Here is an 18,353-nt window from a genome sequence, read left to right on the forward strand (position 1 = left end):
TGTATTATTATATACGTTTAGAAACTAGAATCCCTAGAATTTTCTTCTTTGAGTTATGCAAATATACCTAAACGGTTTTGAAATAAAAATAAACAATTTAGAATTTTTTATTTATTTATTTATTTTGATATCGAACACTACATAAAAACACAGGACATGGACTGTTGTGTAAACCGTAAACTTATGTTAGGCCACTGGTTTAGACGCCAGTTACTTCGCCCCTTCCCCTGGTTGAGACAACAGTTCCGCTGACCCAATATTTGAGCCAGACTAATTAATTAATTAATATTTATTGTTTGACGAACTACTTCTTAGAACAACAAATTCCTATTTGAAACATAATATCTGTAGCAACGAATGATGAGCCTGTACAGCGTTTCACCTTTTAATTATCTTCTCTTGTATAATAAATTGTACATAATTTCACATCTAAATATAGATCTAGTATCTGCTGCCTGCATTATAACTCTGTGCCTGTTGATTATATGTGCAAGACATTTCCAGTATCTTTGGTGGTTCCAGTAATGCATATCAATTGTTATTTAAATAGGTATATATTTGAATTTTGTCAATAAAAAAGATAGGGCTCTCTTACTTAATAAGAGTAATGTGTTGTTGGCAATCGTAAACTTATGTTAGTGTCTTATGTGTTGTTGGCAATGTAATCTCTTCAGTACTGAAAAAAAAAATCAAAAAAAAAAATAAATAAAAAAAAAATAATAATAAAAAAAAAATCAAAAAAAAAAAAAATCAAAAAAAAAAAAAATTAAAAAAAAAAAATAAAAAAAAAATAAAAATAAAAAAAAATAAAAAAAAAAAATCGTAGATCACAGACCAAACTAATATAACCACGTCCACATTACTTACCAATAGAACTAGGATTATCTACAACCTTAAAGTCTTATGTGTGCAGATTAAATGTATGTGTTATTTGCTTGTAAATAGTGTGAAGGTAGATGGTTGGATCAACATTCTGGTCGTGCGGCATGCGCGCTGGACTGTCGCTTGGTCGTCTTGATGGTCCCAGGGCTCATACATTGTCCGCTTCCACCCCCCCCCCCCCCGTCGTCCTGCGGGAGGTTTGGATCAGGAAGCACATTATCTTCAAATCTGAAGGATCATCCGAAACATGTCAAACATTTTACAAACAAATAACAACGTCATCATTCACTCGACGAAAGAATTTATTTACAAATTAACATGTTGTATATTACAAACTATTTTCAAGATATATCGATGATTCTTAAATTATTAGCATTAGTCACCGGCTACACCCGTTGATTTGCTCTCAAGATAAAAAGTAAAGTTCTCATTTCAGACCTTGCGATCTACAGGGCAGATGATATAAAGGTCATCTGTTTCTGTTGCATATAGCTAACGAGGGTGTCATGTGGCCAGCACAACGATCAACCGCTAATGTCAGGTACCCACCAGAGCTAGGTGGACTCAGAGGCGCCCAAAAGATTCCGAAATAAAAAATCTCGAAAATCTTCGAACCCCGAACCCCCGGTTCCAAAGCCAAGCGCTTTACCACTCAGTCACCGCGCCTTTCACGATATATATTATGTTTTTTCTTAGTGCGGAATCTCTTAAAAATGAGAATGTCTGGTTCTGTGACAGCCAGAGCACTACGGGAGGATTGAGTCCTTCCTGCTCTGTTTTTTTTTTCAATAGGAGTTCATCTCAGGTTCTGTGACAGATTTATTTGGAGGAGGTTGGTGCAGCACTTCTGTCTTTTTAACATTTATGGTGAGGCCAAAATCTTTGCAGGCATTTTGCAGAGGGACAGGCTCTTTTGGAGATCTTCTTCGTTTGCGGCATTAAGGGCACAGTCGTCTGCGAATAGCAGGTTTCTGATGCTGTCGTAGTTTACTTTGGTCCTTGCCTTGATGCTCTGAGCATCGAATAAACTTGCATCGGTGCGATATCGTATACCAACTCCAATGCTTTCTGTGTGATTTCTACTAATAAATTGAACCAGTGCCCAAAAGCCCAGAATTAGTAGACATACATACACATACTGATCATCAGTCACGTAAGTCACACGCACGCACGCACTCACACACACACTCTCTCTCTTTCTCTCTCTCTGTCTGTCTGTCTCTCTCTCTGTCTGTCTGTGACTGTCTGTCTGTCTGTCTGTCTGTCTCTCTCTCTCTGTCTCTCTCTCTGTGTCTGTCTCTCTTTCGCTCTCTCTGTCTCTCGCTCTCTCTGTCTGTCTGTGTCTCTCTCTGTGTCTCTCTTTCGCTCTCTCTCTTTCTCTGTGTCTCTCTCTTTCGCTCTCTCTCTCTCTTTGTCTCTTTCTCTCTCTCTGTCTCTCTCCCCCTGTGTCTCTCTCTCTGTCTCTCTTTTGCTCTTTCTCTGTCTCTCTTTCGCTCTCTCTCTGTCTCTCTTTCGCTCTCTCTCTCTCTGTCTCTCTTTCGCTCTCTCTCTCTCTCTCGCTCTCCCTCTCTCTTTCTCTTTAGAAAACAATGAAATAAAACAAAAGCATCGTGTTTGTTCTTTTTTTTTTATTCGTCCGCCTTGAGAAGAAGACATCGGACAGACGAACACACAAATAAACCGGATCTTACGGTACACCATATAGTGTCGACACCGATGATGGGGTAATTCTCTATACATTATATACATTAAGATGATGGTATAATTCTCTATACATTATATACATGAAGAACTAGTCCACTGTACAAATTACTCAGTATAGTACCGAACTGTCATTAGAAAACAAAACAAAAAATTAAAAAAACAAAACAACAAAAAGTTTTTTGGTTGTACAATTAAAGTTACATATATTAAAGTTGCGTTATTTTTTTTATGTAATAATTGAGAAATAAACTAAAATTGAGCTTACATGTAAGCAGTGGTGTCACTAGGGTCAGTATCACCCGGTGCGGCCCGCACACGTAAGCTACGTAATAATTTTTATTTAAAATCTAATGTAAAAACTGGTATAAATGACCTATATTTATACTTGTACATTAGACCTAGATTCCAGAATTAACTTATAGGGCCTACTTTAAAAAAAAACTAAACATATATTTTTTACAAGTATAAAAATAAGGCTTCATTCGTGGCTAAACCATTGTAATTTATACATTTTATTTGATTCATTCTCAACCGATGCTGGTTAAAACTACCTATTTACACGTCCTAAGCATTTCCAAAAGTTAATACCTATTTATTTATAAGTTTAGAAAAAGTAAAGTAAAGTTTCCCTTTCAGATTTTGTGGTCTATAGGGCAGATGATGTAAAGGTCATCTGTTTTTGTGGCCTACGGTTAACGAGGGTGTCATGTGGCCAGCACAACGACCAACCGCCTTTAATTGTCCCCAACTAATGTCAGGTACCCATTATAGCTGGGTGGACTCGGGGGCGCTAATAATCCCGAAATTCAAAATCCCAGTCTTCACCGAGATTCAAACCCAACACTCCAGGTTCAGAAGCCGAGCGCTTAACCACTCAGCCACCGCGCCCCCTTAAACTTTCTTTATTATATATGAATCGATCATGACAGGATGTTGATATAAGGTTCTTAAGTATTTATAGTAAATAGTTGTAAGAAGATCCCGAAATTAAAAATACTATTATTCACCAGGATTCGAACTCCGGACCCGGTTCGGAAGCCAAGCGCGTTACCGCTAGGCCACCGCGCCTCCTATTTATAGGTTTGCACTGGCTTATTTCCCCGCCCATTCCTTACCCGTAATGAGCGATCTAAAAAAGGTTTGGTGTTTGTTACTGTGTGACTTTGTCCTGGCTTCGGGAATAAGAAATGCACTTTTCGTCTTTGCGTATTAGTTGTTGTTGTTTTTAGCCATACTTCTGGATTGATTAACTCTTTCTCTCCTAATTGACGATGCCAACGTTGATTTGATCCCCCATTAAACTAAGTTGATTTTTGGATTTATAAACTTTAATTTGTATTGTGTAAGAAGCGCATGTATTCCCCTAGAATACTTCGATACCAAATATAACATTTTTCTGATAACAAAGAAAAAAAAAAGCTATTGAAGTTTAATTATAAAAGGATAATGAAATACAAATAAGCAAAATGAATAATTCTATCGGAACGAGGAAAATAATTACGGAGAGAAAGAGTTAATGTAACGATCATGTAAGAGATTGTAAAATGTTTGACATGTTTCGGATGTTCCTTCAGAGTTGAAGATAATTACTTCCTAGTCCAAACCTCCCGCAGGACGTCGGGGGATGGGAGCGGGCAGGGTTTGAACCCTGGACCATCGATAAATCTGAACGACAGTCCAGCGCGCAAACCGCACGACCAGGCAGATAAACTAAACAATGTCAAGGACGCTCTATGGATTCTCACTTCTGCCAACTAAATAAAAAAAAAAGGTTATGGTTTTACAATATACAATATCTCAATGTGTTGCAGCTGATCTTCGTTTCAACTCTCCACTCATCAATGATTAGTTAGACTAGTTAGTTGCTTATTTTTAAAGTAAGTTTTAAGGAGATTGACATTGGAGCTTAAAATATTGTTTCGTTTTTTTTTTGAAGTGCTAGAATTTTTTTCAGATTCATTGCAAAGCAAAAACATTGCTTAACACCTGATACACCCCAAAAAAATCTAGCTAATTATAGTTTTTATGTCATAAATAAAATTCTCAAAAATATACCGTATGTTGGTGAATTAAAGGGACATTACTCAATGTTAAATAATTATCGGACTTGGTAAGACATGATGAGAAAGAGAAATGACAGTTACATTGAAACGTCCTTGCTCGATTGATCATACAAGTATTGATCTAGTTCTAAAGACAAGGAACATATTTAAAAAAAAAAACAATTTCTTCCAGTGGCGTAGCTAGGGTGGGGAGGAAAGGTGTCCACATTTGAAAATCCCACGGGCCCCCACTTGAGGGAGGGACCCAAATGAGTGTTCGAAGTTTGTTTTTTTTTTACACTAAATATTACGCCATTATCTCATGCTGTCGAATGTCAAAATGCAGGGCCCCTAAAGAAGTCAAGCCCCTCCCCCGGGTCCTAAATCCTTAGCTACGCCACTGAATATGCGGGAATACCCGCTGACGTATGTCTTATCAAGATAAAGATTTTCTAGACCAAATTTAATTTTCGAAAATAATATTTCGAAAAAAACCTATAGCGATCAAACTACGAGCTTTTGCAAGCGTGGTCGATAAGCTAGTAATTCTTTTTCCAAAGATCAACTATCAAATTTCTGGGAAAATCATTTATAGTCGTTTTCGTGACCCGTGACCATGCAGGTTCCAGTTTCCACGAAGAGTATGCGAGCTGAATAGAGGAATTGTAATAATAACAGTCTTGTTAAAATGAATAATAGTGTTTAGATGTAAAATGATTTGCCACTACGAAATCTATCTATAGCTTCCTAATAGGCTGCACTGAAGCGAAGGCTTCATCATACACATACATTTAGAAATAATATAAATAGTTTACATATAAAATCAAAACTGTATAGCGCATAAGTTTGGCACAAAATTAATAAATATTGAAAATAATTTTCAGTCGAGGCACAAGGAAGGGTTTCCATTCTGTACACAAGCGAAACACAAGACCAAATTACACCGCGTATGGATGCACAATAAATACACAACTTATATATCACAGCGTATGAATACATTCAATGTACTCTATGTAAATTATGTTAAGTAGGCTATCGCTAAAAAGATGTAGGCCTATTTACATGACTAAGCAGACATGAACCAAACTACTGAAATCCATGAAACTAAATGATTTTTTTTAAAAACCTCAATGCTGTTCATATTTTCATACTGATACAAGGATTGACTAGTTATAGTGTGTTTTAGTATTAATGGAAAAAAATGTTTTTTTTTCAAAACATAGACCTCCGATACAAATGTGTAAATCTCCAAAATAATTCCATTACATCACAAGAAATGTTTATGTTTCCGGCAAATTACAGATGCGGCCTTAGGGGGCGGCGAGTGGGGCGACCGCCAAGGTCCTGCGCCCTACGAAAATCTTACGAATCTTTTTTCCCCCGCAAGCCCTGATATGACGAGCGCACTGCTAAGGCCGCTTCTGCCGGCAAAATGCGACATCCGGTAATCCATAGAATGCCTAGATAATTGTTACCCTTTAATTTATATCTACCCTCAAGATATTGTATTTTACAAGAAGTAAAGCTCGAAGAAGAGTAGAGAGGAATATAATATGAAATGCTTACAAACAGAACATTGACTTTAATTTTTTTTGTTGTACTTTATAGACAGTTCTTTTAAATTGCCATTTCCTATTATAAATACAAGCAACTGATTTGAACATTACTATATAGGTCATGTATATTTGTATTTGTGTTTAAGAGAAACTAACACAAAATATTTACGAACCATGAGCAGCATACAAGTTAGAGTACTCTGGATTACTTCTGTATCTGTAAATAGTTTTACCGGCTAAGTTTACCAAAAAGTTTCTGCATCTTTTAATTCCCTTTTGTAAACTAGTGAGAAAAAGCGAAACAAAATGATTTTTTTTCCCTAATGTATATTACTATTTTAAAATATAATTAATCGCTTTAAGGAATTGTTCCAAAATTAGTATCGAGACAGAATGTAATTGTAATCTAAATAAAAAAAATTATAGCTTTTATATAGCTCTACTTTTATGCTTATAGCATGCTCAGGGCGCTATGGTTCAATCTCATTTGTGGACCAGTTGGGCAAGGGGGTATCTGGGAGAAGGTTTTCCGTGCTGCCTTTAGGCGCTCAGTAAACATAACTCTGTTCGAGTCGGATGTCGAACCTCGAGCCCTCTTCATAGGTTGCCAAGCCAAGTGTACTTGGCCTCTCGACCACGCATCCCATTTTAATATGAGTACATTTTATTTATAACTTAATTTAAAAAAAAAAAAAAAGACATAATTTACATTGCCTGATGTATATGAAGTTATTCGATACAGTGGCATTCTATTAAATGCCTAGGCAAAATATATCATGATGAAATGATTTCCTACTTTGCCTGAACATAATATTTTGTATAATTGACCGGAATTGACTTTTCACCTGCAATATACACACAGGACACAAATATATGCAAGATACACACGAGGGGGTTAATCTCTACAAAATAGTCGAATGCATCCATAATTATATAAACATGTTGACCTAATATGCATTAATATTCCTAATATGCTTATAAAGTTTAATTATAGATTATATAAACTAGTAAACCGAATACGCATTCATACAATTCACAAATTTGGGAGGTTTTTGTCATACACCGCCCAGCACCATGATGATGTCCCTTGAAGTAATTACTTTTTTTTTCTTGTTATCGTTCTTAGTAGCGCCGCACACACGATCTCAGCAGTTGCACCAAATCATCCCTGAAAGTCCTGTTCATGAAGGCATAGATTATAGGGTTAACCACATTGTTGATGTAAAACATGTAAAATGCTATGTAGCTGAAGGGCAAGAGTTTGAGTCCCATGAGCCAGGAGGGAAGGAAGGATATCACGAACACTACTGTCACTACGAACAGCATGGCGGCCGTCTTGATGTTGGCGTACAGCGCGCGGTCCATCATGGCCGTGGACATCTTCTCGGTGTGCGCCTTGAGAAGGACCGTCTCCGTGGCCGTGCCGTTGAGGTGTGTCAGCTGGGTCTCCTCAGCGACGGTCTCGGGGCAGTTGGTGCTTGTGTAGCAGCTGGTACGCTTCCTCTTGTTCTTCCAAGCACGGCGGGCCAGAATGGACCTGTAGATCAGAGCGTAGAGGAGAGCGAGGACGATGAACTCCACCAGGAACAGCGAGGCGTAGACCTTGAGGTACATGTCCACGAACTGCTCACTGAGTAAAAAGTATGTGTAAATGCAGATGCCGAAGTAGTCGACCTCTGTCACGTTCATGGGCACCACCCACTGACCAACGTCCACGTCCAGCTTGACCTCGTCCATGGGCGTGACGGGAGTCGGGGCCAGCGCGTCGAGGCTGCCCGTCTTATAGTTGATCGACTCCCCCGGGTCCACGTTGTACACAGGCAGAGGCTGCACGAACAGTCCGTCCGAAAACGGCGTGGTGGAGGCTCTGACCTGGGCAGGTGGCGAGCTTAGAGTCACGTTGACCTGCCTGACCACTGGGTGGTAGACGCCGTGGGACAGCATGGGGACGATGCCGATGAGAGCTGCTATGACGGTCAAGATGCCCACGCACCACTTGGCCCTGGGCACTGTGACGGCGTGAAGGAAAGGGTGGCAGATGCAGAAGTAGCGGTCAAAGCCAATGGCTACCATTATCAGTGAGGACAGTGGGATGTTAAAAGTCTGGACAAACAGGTACAGCTGAAACGAAACAAAATATTTGCGTTACAATGTGAACTGGCGACAGAAGGCAAACGACAGAATGAATCTAAAGACACAATGAATCGATTGCCACAATGAATCAAATGACGCGTTAAATCTAAAAACACAATGAACCAAAAGCCACAATGAATCAAAAGACACAATGAATCAATCGACACGAATCAAAAGACACAATGAATCAATCGACACGAATCAAAAGACACAATGAATCAATCGACACGAATCAAAAGACACAATGAATCAAACAACAATAAATAGCGACATTACTCATTTTCTTTTTAAAGAGCGGAACAGCTGAACGATTTGAATAATTCAACATCTCATTTGGATCATAAAATAGTCTACATTAGTCATAGTTATAATTATGTGCATATGAAAATTTCAATTATTCATTGCTAAAACAAATTTCTATTTTACATAATTTATAGAAAAAAATCATTTTGTAAATCTTGAAGTCACATGTTATTATGATTAATTAGAAAGAACTCGATAATAATAAATCTAGGTCAACTAATACTTTATTATAACAGATGAATACCATATCTTTCCCGTAACAAATATATATATATATAAGAAAAACTATGGCTTGAGAGACTATGGTCTACGTATGGTGTATTTGAACATGTGATAAGTTGCCACCTATACATAGTGCCCTTGGCAGCAAAGCCCATGTATTGTTACTTTGGCTACGAAAACGTAATTGGTGGGAGCCCTTTGTTGCTAAACTACAATGCTAAAGAGCGCTCACGAAGTCCAATAGAATAAAGCAATAGAATGTAAGCCCTGAAAAACTTTGGTCTTGTTTTGAAATGTTTGGTAGCCAATAAACCCATGGCCACGACTTCCCATTCATTAGTTTAGATCTCTAGTCATTTTCAAACACGTCGGGATAAAGAAGTTGTTTCCCTTTCTCCCTTCGCGGACTAATCTATTCAAGTATTCGACTTCCCTTAAACACTTTCCAACATTATCGGATGAGAAACTGAATGGGAATCGATCGAGACTGGGATCGATACTGTATTCATAAATAACTCGACCCAACTGCGTGTGTGTGTGTGGGCTTGTGTGCGCGCGAGTTTCAACGGCTAGTCATCTTCTGCTGAGTTAAATTGTCTCTGAAGTGGGTCCTTATTGACTTAGAGCAATATTGTATTCATGCTGTATCTACAGCTCTCAGACTGTGTCTGTCTAAACAATGAGTGGAATTAATTAACAACTGTACAGACAATGAGAAAACGAGGCAATGCCATGGATGGTATTATGTTGTATTTTATTGGGTATTTTCAAGCTAAACTAAACAATGTCAAGGACGCCAAATTGAGCTTTAACTCTTTCTCTCCTTATTGACGATACCATCATTAAATTTAACTAATATTTAATTTTATAAACTTGACTTTGCGTTACATAAAAAAAAGCATGCACTACCCTTTAATTCTATACCAAATACAACATTTTCTGATAACAAACAACAAAGCTATTGAAGACCAATCATAACAGGGGAGTGAAATAGTAATGAGCAAAATGAAGAAATCAGTCAAAACGTGGAAAAATAATTACGGGGAGAAAGAGTTAACGTTGCCAACTCTATAAAAAAAAAATTGACTACAAACGGAAAAAGATGAGAAAATTTGACACTGCAGTGCAAAAATTGCAAACTAGAAAATTACGTAAAACCTAGTTTATCAACAATGCTTTTCTTTTGGATTCTCTATTCAAGATGACCGTCTCTAGAAGAGGAGATTTAAAAAAAACGGATAGGGAAGGCTGCATCGACCTTCGCTAGACTCAGGCCAACAGTTTGGGAAAATCAGAAACTCACTACAGCAACGGAAATAGAGATCTACAAGGCATGCGTTCTGAGTACGGCAGTGAGTCGTGGGCTACTATTGCTAATCAAGAGAGAAAATTAAACACATTCCACTTGAGCTGCCTCCGGATGATCTTGTAAATCACATGGCAAGAGAGAATGTGCAATACTGAGATCCTTGCTCGAACGGGTCTCTCAGGCATTTCTACAGTCTTCACGCAACGACGACAGCGCTGGCTCGGACATGTTCGCCGGATGGAGGACAATCGCATCCCGAAAGCCATTCTCTAAGGGCAACTCGCGCCTGGATCAAGAAAAACTGGTCGCCCTCACCTCCGTTACGTGGATGTCATCAAACGAGACCTCCAAACAGTGAACATTGATACTGACCATTAGGAAGACATAGCCTTAGACCGCAATACGAAGAGAGAGAAGGTGACCATGAACGCTTTAAACAGCGAACAAACATGGGCCTCATCTATGGAAAAAAATGCGTGACATACGAAAAATAGCTGGCTCCTCTACCACCAAAGCAAAAGCCACCTTAACCTGCGATATAGGTGAACGGGAGTGTCTCTCCAAAATAGGTCACCACAGTCACGTGAACAAGTGTTCTACGAGATGAACAACTAAAGGTGGCCAACAATTTTATTTTGTACACCCGAAACACCAAACAGATAGAATTTTAAAAATAGCTTTTTGTGCCATAGATGAAAATCTCCTTTGAACTATATTTATCCATATTAAATAGCGTTCTTACTATATAGAATAACGTGTAACATTGACTTCTTTATAATGGCAGAATGATTAGTGTTTGGCTTTGAAACCAAAGTCTAAAGATCAACTCGAAATGTCCAGTAATTGATCTCAAGATCCTATTTGACTTTTCTTTTCGAGATCTTCGGATGCCTGTGATCCTCGCATCTTAATAGTTATCTTAATTTTCATCAATACATCCGGCTACAGCTGTGCTGGTTCAATGACATCAGTAGCCAGTGGGTATACAAGCCAGAGGCGTTCTCTTTCTGATGCGACCATCTCGACATTGAGCCAGTCAACTTTCGGGTGATCAAAGGTCGTCTGTGCCAGATTTTTGTTAATCCTTTTATGATTTCAACTTGCGAGCAGCTACGGGATGTCTTTAGTATTGACCACCCCCCAAAAATACACACTTCTTCAGCTTTAAAAGTTCAATACTAACTAAAATTAAAGCAAAAAAAAAAAAAAAAAGTGAGATTCATAACAACCGAATATTTGCATTTGACTCGAGTAACACCTTTAGTAAAATCACTAAATTTAGAAAGATAGAAGACTTAAAAGTAAAGTATCAATTATACATAAAGCATTAAACCCTAATATTCAAATACAAAAACAAAAACTAAAAAAAAAAAAACTCAGAAAGACACAAAGATAAAGGCACATTCCTCGTTCCATATGCTAGGACAAATTTGTACAAGCGCTATTTCTTCCCTAGTGCTATTAGAGCTTGGAATGGGTTCCCTGATTCATCGCAAATAGCAATAGCGTAGATTAAAAAAAAAAAGCACACATTTTTACGGAGAGTATGAATATCCCAGCGGCTTTGGAAATATGCGATTGGGGCAGACAAATCTGGCTGTGTCGGGTGTTCGCCAACATCGTATGGCTTAGGAAGGAAGTCCCTGAACTGAAAAAGTTTCAGTAGCTCTGCTAACTAACTAATGGGGGCGAGAACATACTTTTTTTTCATGGATGGGGGGGGGGTCCACAGGTAAAAGTTTGAGAAACACTGATGTACACACAAAAAAAAAAAAAAAGTAACTCTTTGTTGAACTCTCAACCACAGTTATCCAACGACAACTGAAATGTAAATCTCACACATCAGCTATGAGGTGTCAGTCTTCAACGAGAATCTCCTCAGCAAGGTCAAAGATCAAGATCGCATTAGCGCAGCGGTTCTCAACTTTTTGTTCTTGTTTGGCAACTCCCCCCCCCCCCCACTTTTTTTTTTTTTTTTTTTTTTTTACATTTCCCCAATATGCGGCTACCCAAATCGTACAATTACCTTCATTCATAAGTTGTGGTCCCTTCTGGGGTCGGCCACCGACCATCTTCCTCCCAGGCATCTATTCGTGTCCACGTCTGGTGCATCCACTTGGCATCTGCTTCCAAATCTCGGCGCTATTTTTTTTTTTCAGAACCGTCCCCTCTTCCAGGTGAGGGTTTGGTTTGCGATGGTATTGGGACTCAAAGATAACTCAATGGGAGGAACGTGTGAAATCTGTTTCACTGTTTGGTTGACTATGGTATCTGAGATCAAAGATAACTCAATGGGAGGAACGTGTGAAATCTGTTTCACTGTTTGGTTGACTATGGTATCTGAGATCAAAGATAACTCACTGGAAGGAACGTGTGAAATCTGTTTCACTGTTTGGTTTGCTATGGTATGGAAACTCAAAGATAACTCACTGGAAGGAACATGTTGTGAAAGATGTTTCACTGTTTGGTTGACAATGGTATCTGAGATCAAAGATAACTCACTGGAAGGAACGTGTGAAATCTGTTTCACTGTTTGGTTGACTATGGTATCTGAGATCAAAGATAACTCACTGGAAGGAACGTGTGAAATCTGTTTCACTGTTTGGTTGACTATGGTATCTGAGATCAAAGATAACTCACTGGAAGGAACGTGTGAAATCTGTTTCACTGTTTGGTTTGCTATGGTATGGAAACTCAAAGATAACTCACTGGAAGGAACATGTTGTGAAAGATGTTTCACTGTTTGGTTGACAATGGTATCTGAGATCAAAGATAACTCACTGGAAGGAACGTGTGAAATCTGTTTCACTGTTTGGTTGACTATGGTATCTGAGATCAAAGATAACTCACTGGAAGGAACATGTAAAATCTGTTTCATTGTTTGGTTGACTATGGTATGGAAACTCAAAGAAAACTCACTGGAAGGGACATTTTTTGTGAAAGCTGTTTCACTGTTTGGATTGCGATGGTATTGGGACTCAAAGATAACTCACTGGAAGGAACATGTGAAATCTGTTTCACTGTTTGGTTTGCTATGGTATGGAAACTCAAAGATAACTCTCTAGAAGGAACATGTGAAATCTGTTTCACTGTTTGGTTTGCTATGGTATTGGAACTCAAAGATAACTCACTAGAAGGAACATGTGAAATCTGTTTCACTGTTTGGTTTGCTATGGTATGGAAACTCAAAGATAACTCACTAGAAGGAACATGTGAAATCTGTTTCACTGTTTGGTTTGCGATGGTATTGGGACTCAAAGATAACTCAATGGGAGGAACGTGTGAAATCTGTTTCACTGTTTGGTTGACTATGGTATCTGAGATCAAAGATAACTCACTGGAAGGAACATGTGAAATCTGTTTCACTGTTTGGTTGACTATGGTATCTGAGATCAAAGATAACTCACTGGAAGGAACATGTGAAATCTGTTTCACTGTTTGGTTTGCTATGGTATGGAAACTCAAAGATAACTCACTAGAAGGAACATGTGAAATCTGTTTCACTGTTTGGTTTGCTATGGTATGGAAACTCAAAGATAACTCTCTAGAAGGAACATGTGAAATCTGTTTCACTGTTTGGTTTGCTATGGTATTGGAACTCAAAGATAACTCACTAGAAGGAACATGTGAAATCTGTTTCACTGTTTGGTTTGCTATGGTATGGAAACTCAAAGATAACTCACTAGAAGGAACATGTGAAATCTGTTTCACTGTTTGGTTTGCTATGGTATTGGAACTCAAAGATAACTCAATGGAAGGAACATGTGAAATCTGTTTCACTGTTTGGCTGAATATGGTATCTGACCTCAAAGATAACTCACTGGAAGGAACATGTGAAATCTGTTTCACTGTTTGGTTTGCTATGGTATTGGAACTCAAAGATAACTCACTGGAAGGAACATGTGAAATCTGTTTCACTGTTTGGTTTGCTATGGTATTGGAACTCAAAGATAACTCACTGGAAGGAACATGTGAAATCTGTTTCACTGTTTGGTTTGCTATGGTATTGGAACTCAAAGATAACTCACTAGAAGGAACATGTGAAATCTGTTTCACTGTTTGGTTTGCTATGGTATGGAAACTCAAAGATAACTAACTAGAAGGAACATGTGAAATCTGTTTCACTGTTTGGTTTGCTATGGTATGGAACTCAAAGATAGCTCACTAGAAGGAACATGTGAAATCTGTTTCACTGTTTGGTTTGCTATGGTATGGAAACTCAAAGATAACTCAATGGAAGGAACATGTGAAATCTGTTTCACTGTTTGGTTTGCTATGGTATGGAAACTCAAAGATAACTCACTATAAGGAACATGTTGTGAAATCTGTTTCACTGTTTGGTTTGCTATGGTATTGGGACTCAAAGATAACTCAATGGAAGGAACATGTGAAATCTGTTTCACTGTTTGGTTTGCTATGGTATGGAACTCAAAGATAACTCACTAGAAGGAACATGTGAAATCTGTTTCACTGTTTGGTTTGCTATGGTATGGAAACTCAAAGATAACTCACTAGAAGGAACATGTGAAAGCTGTTTCACTGTTTGGTTGAATAGGGTATCTGAGATCAAAGATTACTCACTGGAAGGGACATTTTTAAAGGCTTTTTCAGGATGAAATATTGTCTCGGAGACCCTATTGCTTTCCATTTATGAATCCTGTAAAGCTTGTGATAAAACGAACGGGTTTCATCTAACCCATTGGACAAAGTAAATTATGTCGTTAGGTCATACAAGGATGTCAGAACTGTATTAAAAAAAATAATTGAAAAATGTAAAAATATGGATTAATTCTGATGTTATAGACCTCACGAGTTTATAAATTCACAGGGCTTATTGACATGAATTTTCTGATCTATTTTTAACCTTTCCAGAACCAGTCGCTATTATCTAGAAGTTGATGACGTCATTCTAGTTAAATGTTTCAATGTAAACGAAATTCAAGGCCAAACCTGCTGAAACGACCTTGTGACAGTGTGACATAGACCTACAGTTCTCAACTTAATGTAGTTACCAAAGTATTAACCGAGGTCTTGAAAAGGTGAGGGAAAAGAAAGCCAAGGGGACAAAAAAAAAAGAACAATACGGACACTAACACTAAAATTTTAAAATGCCAGTTATAACCGGGGTGTAAATATTAGTGCTTTTATTGTGTCGCATTACTTTATCGCTTATTAAGAACTTTTCGAAACGCCGAAATTATTCATCACTTAAAAACAATAAAGCAACATCTAGTCTGGAATCAATATTTAAATAATAACAAGAAAATAAATAAATAAGAACAGAAAGAATGTCAGATAACAGAGGCGCGAAAAATCGTATACAGGCAAAAACTAAAAAAGGAAGCGACCCAAAGGCAGACCCCTAATGCGATGGATTGATGATGTGGAAGCAGATCTGCAACAGCTTGGGGTTAGAGCGTGGAGACGAAAGGCCCAGGAGAGATCTGAATGGAAGGATGTGTTGAAGCAGGCCAGAGCCCTCCATGGGCTGTAGCACCACTGGGATGGATGGAAGGATGAATAATATAAAAAAAAAACAAGGCTTATATTAAGCGTACTTGTATCAATTAGTTTGGATTAGTCATTGTAATTAGATTTGTAATAGATCTACACTTTAAAAAAAAAAAAAGCATTTTTAAAGTTTTAAAAAGGGGGAACAACTTGAATTCGAACTCAAGGCTCAAGCCTTCTCAGGCTTCTCAAGCCAACACGGTAACCACTATGTCAGTGGCGAGCTTATGAACATGGAAGATGGCATAGTTATCTATTGTTTCTATAGTCACGTCCTATTTTTTAGGTTTGTGTATATAATGGGGACTAATTCAGCTTGTACCACCATTTCAGTCAATTACAATTTTTTTCCCTTGTTCAAGATAACAAACAAAATAATATAATACCAATAGTTAATTAACTAATTTGTTTTTTTTTTTTTTTTTAATTGATTCTTGTGTTGTCAGTAAGATAAATAATTGTGCGAAATTTCAGCTTGATCCGAGATTGGGTGTGGGAGAAATAACGTGTACAAACTTTTAACCAGACAGACAGAGTGAGTTGATAAAAACTTTGTAAAACTATAACACGGTTATATCGTTAACAGTTCAAACAATTTCAACAACGGTTCTATTTATAGAAATCTAAAGATTACGTTAGTTTGGAGATTTTTATGAAAAAGAAAACACGAAACTAAATGGACAAATACATGGACAAATACACGGACAAACAAAGAGACGAATTGAAAACAAATTGTTTCCACTTCAAAAGCCACGGGAGAACCTCGTCCATCAAAGTGTCTCTAATTGTGTGAGCACAAAGTGTTTCATATTTAGGCAGAACTCCAACAGCGAAAGAAGCCAGTCAACATATGGAGGAACAATGATGAGATAAGAAGCCAGAGTGTCTCGAGAGACACAGAGAGAGAGAGAGAGAGAGAGAGACGGAGAGAGCGAGAGAGGGGGGATGAGAAAGAGTCACTCCATAAACGCATGAACCGAATTTGAAATGATAAAGCGACTCGAACATAAAAAAAAAAGGGGCGGACAACACAGAAGATAAAAACACAAGGGAATAAAAACTATATCTACATGTTGAACAGACAGAGCGCCGATTGTTTTCTTGCTGCTGATTGAGCACCGTAAGCACAAAGCAACGCACTTGAGGTGAGCAGCGCTGACTTTAAGAGAAACATCTTATCTCTCTGCCCTGTCAAAAGGGAACAAGATTGAAAGATTGTCCGAGCCGCGCTGTGTCGCACTCTTCCCTTAACTCACTCCGTCATCTTTCTGAAGTCCCTCTTCTCGCAGTTCAACAATAGCCTCGTTGCGAAATAGCCTCGTTGTGAAATAGCCTCGCTGTGAAAGAGCCTCGCTGTGAAAGTGCTTTGATTAAAAAAAAAAAAAAACGAAACATGACTTTAATCTTGTCTGTTTAACAATGGTTTAGCACACATATAAAGGACTTCAGAACTTTTAAAACATAAATTGGTACGACTTCAGACAAACAAAATATTTAATATTTGATAGGATAATGTGGGTCATTGGCGCGTGGGAAGCGCTCTTGACTCATCTTGATGGTCCCGGGTTCGAACCTTGAATTATGGAGTGTGTGTGTGTGTGTTCGCACTTCATAGGTCTGTAAGACGTAGCAACGAGCTATTGGTCTAAACTGCCCACAGATTATGACGTGGCAGGTCAGTGTTCAGGTCTTTTATAACGATTGGTCTCGGCCTAACCCAGGCAGACGTCAACCCCTGACGTCCTGGAGGAGGTGTTGTTACGACGTCATAATCTTCATTTCTGAAGCCGCGTCAAATAAATAGTACAAATAATATTTTTCCCCCGACATAAAATATTCTAAATATTATTTTATTTTCGTCATAATAAATACAACCTGTCAGGGGCGGACTGGGTGTCAAAATCGGCCAGGGCATTTCTATAAAATTCGGCCCACAAATTCTCTATCATGTGATGGGCATCCATTTCTAGTTGTATCGGTCCTTAAAAATCATTGTTAAGTTGGATAATGTATCGATATGCATGCATACAGTGAACTCTATATCTTAATAAGCAATATAGCGTCTTTTTTAATCAGCATTTATGTAGGCCCTAAAAAGATGAAGCCTACTAGTAGCACTGTCTACATTCTGCATTTTATTTTCGGAAAATGTGTCAGATTAAAATAGTATTACACTGAAATGTCTGTGAAAGATTTTTTTTTTAAACACGACGCTCAAAGGGCCTTTTATAAAAATAATAATAATAACATAATGAGAATATTATAAAACCTTTAACAACTTGATATGGGCTATAGTGACTTCGATCAGGCCATTTCGGTGGCCCTACCGGCCCATTTGGGTACCGGCCCACCGGGCATTTGCCCAAATGCCCGTATAGCCAGTCCGCCCCTGCAACCTGTAGAAAATGAAAAGCTATTAAAAATAAAAATTGATAATTTTCATCTGGGATCAGACGACACGTGTCAGCAGTTGAAAACTATAGCTAATCGAACGCGATCAATCAGCTCATCAAAGGCTCAAAGAGACGGCACCAAAAATGTGTTGCACTGTGCATCCCACACACACAGAGTAGTTTTATAAAAAGTGGGATGTAAAAATATGGATCAAAACGTGTATTTTAAAAGTGCTAGATATTTGCCTTACAAAGTGAGTGAAAGATTACAAGCAATTAAAATTGACGAGATCTGTAA

The 18,353-nt window shown here is 38.2% G+C and overlaps 1 protein-coding gene across 1 annotated transcript in view; it reads right to left on the bottom strand.

The window, feature by feature from the left end:
- Positions 1-6,928: 6,928 nt before the first annotated feature.
- Positions 6,929-18,353, bottom strand: part of LOC106065153 (octopamine receptor Oamb-like) — a 171,550-nt gene continuing 160,125 nt past the window's right edge. Inside the window, exon 5 of the mRNA XM_056009059.1 lies at positions 6,929-8,305. Within this exon, the coding sequence (XP_055865034.1) occupies positions 7,307-8,305 (999 nt within the window). The 3' untranslated portion in view covers positions 6,929-7,306. The remainder of the gene's footprint in view (positions 8,306-18,353) is intronic.

Source organism: Biomphalaria glabrata, chromosome 13 (assembly GCF_947242115.1).
Source record: "Biomphalaria glabrata chromosome 13, xgBioGlab47.1, whole genome shotgun sequence".
Lineage (NCBI taxonomy): Eukaryota > Metazoa > Mollusca > Gastropoda > Planorbidae > Biomphalaria > Biomphalaria glabrata.